We start from the raw sequence: 1,666 nt of genomic DNA, 5'->3' as shown, positions 1-1,666 counted from the left end.
TTTTATAATGCTTTTTTTCCTTTTCAAAGTTATCTTACTCTTTTGCAGTAATGCCTGAAAATTCAAACTTTCCATATCGGCGGTATGATCGGCTCCCTCCAATCCATCAATTCTCCATAGAAAGTGACACGGATCTTTCTGAGACTGCAGAGTTAATTGAGGAGTATGAGGTTTTTGATCCTACTAGACCTCGACCAAAAATCATTCTTGTCATAGGTATGAAGATAGCAGAATTCTCATACTATGGCTAACTTTGTTTATATATTTACATTTCAAAAAATGTCAATTATGTATATTTGAAAATATTTACTTGGATAATGACAAACAATAGAAACAAAAGCTCAAGGGACAGTAAATGGAAATATTTTTAGAATAATCTCAATAAAACAAATTACTATATAATCTATTGGCTTTTGCATTTTTATAGATTCCTATTACAATGTCATACAAATTCTTTATAATGAATTGAAAGTAAGTAATCTTTTCAAGATTTATTGTCCCGTGGTTTTATTTATATAATCTTTAACATAGATAACTGAGTCCATTAGAAGTTTTCTAAGAGCTGGGCACAGTAATAGTCTCAGCTACTCGGGAGGCAGAGGTGAGAGGATCCCTCAGGCCCAGGAATTCAAGTCCAGCCTGAGCAACATAGCCAGACCCTGTCTCTAAAGGAAAAAAAAGGAATATTTTCTAAACATGATGTGATTTTCTCCCTTTAATTCAAAAAATTGAATTTTTATGCACTATTAACTTTAGAGGGAAAAATAAATAATAACATATTGCTGAAGATTCATATACATGAATCTTCCTTATGACAAACTGGCAACTACAATAAAAATCTAAGTTTCCATGTTTATTAGACAAGCCAATCTAATAGAATAGTGTTTTATACTGCATACACATCTGCGCATCAACGAAAATAATAATGATAATAGTTCATTTTTAAAAATTGCTACTATGAATCTTATGTTGAATTACGGAAATGTCAATTCCATGCTATTTTACAAGGCATAGCTATTGAAAATGTTTTAAATATTTTTGAAAAATGCATTTTGGCCACTCTTGCAAATTTTTTCTCAAAATCTATAAAAGTCATGAAGAGACCTGTGAACATGCAACATATGTCCTTATTGTCTCACTTACCAATTAGATTCAACTTTCACAGAGATGACCAAAAGCAAAAATCTTGCATGAATATGTTCAAAGCTATTCTAGCCAGTAACTATTAACAGAGTGCCAAATGTATACAGCCCCCATGCAGAGAAGTAGTGCTTCAAAAGACAGAAGATGGTGGCAACTAGGAAAAAGGCATGCAAAGAAACACCAAGCTATAATAAGAATTTAAGTTCATCAGACTAAAAGGAGAGACATTTGTATATTTCAAAGTGAAATGAAAATGAGATTGCAAATATATTTAACCCTGAATTATTAAAAACAAGCTTTCAAGAAGAGAGTTTAGAAATGAGCTTTCAAAGAGTCAATATTCTTATGGCTTATGCTGGCCACTATTATGCCATAAATCTCTGTTCTTGAAAGTGGAATACTTTTTTGTGTGCTTTAAATTTTTGAGTCTTTACCTAGAAGATAAGGAAATACTTTATTCAATGACAGAGCTACAGGTGAAGAATAATTGGGAATTATTCCACCATTTTTTTTTTTTTTTTTT

General features: G+C 31.4%; 1 protein-coding gene across 1 annotated transcript in view; it reads left to right on the top strand.

Annotated features, from left to right (window-relative positions):
• The window catches only part of AK5 (adenylate kinase 5), a 275,240-nt gene that overhangs the window by 11,345 nt on the left and 262,229 nt on the right, over positions 1-1,666 (top strand). Inside the window, exon 3 of the mRNA XM_012661058.1 lies at positions 49-216. Within this exon, the coding sequence (XP_012516512.1) occupies positions 49-216 (168 nt within the window). The remainder of the gene's footprint in view (positions 1-48; positions 217-1,666) is intronic.

This window comes from Propithecus coquereli, unplaced genomic scaffold (assembly GCF_000956105.1).
Source record: "Propithecus coquereli isolate 6110/MARCELLA unplaced genomic scaffold, Pcoq_1.0 Scaffold7, whole genome shotgun sequence".
NCBI lineage: Eukaryota > Metazoa > Chordata > Mammalia > Primates > Indriidae > Propithecus > Propithecus coquereli.
Note: the sequence above shows the minus strand (reverse complement) of the source record. Positions and strands in the feature narration are given on the sequence as shown.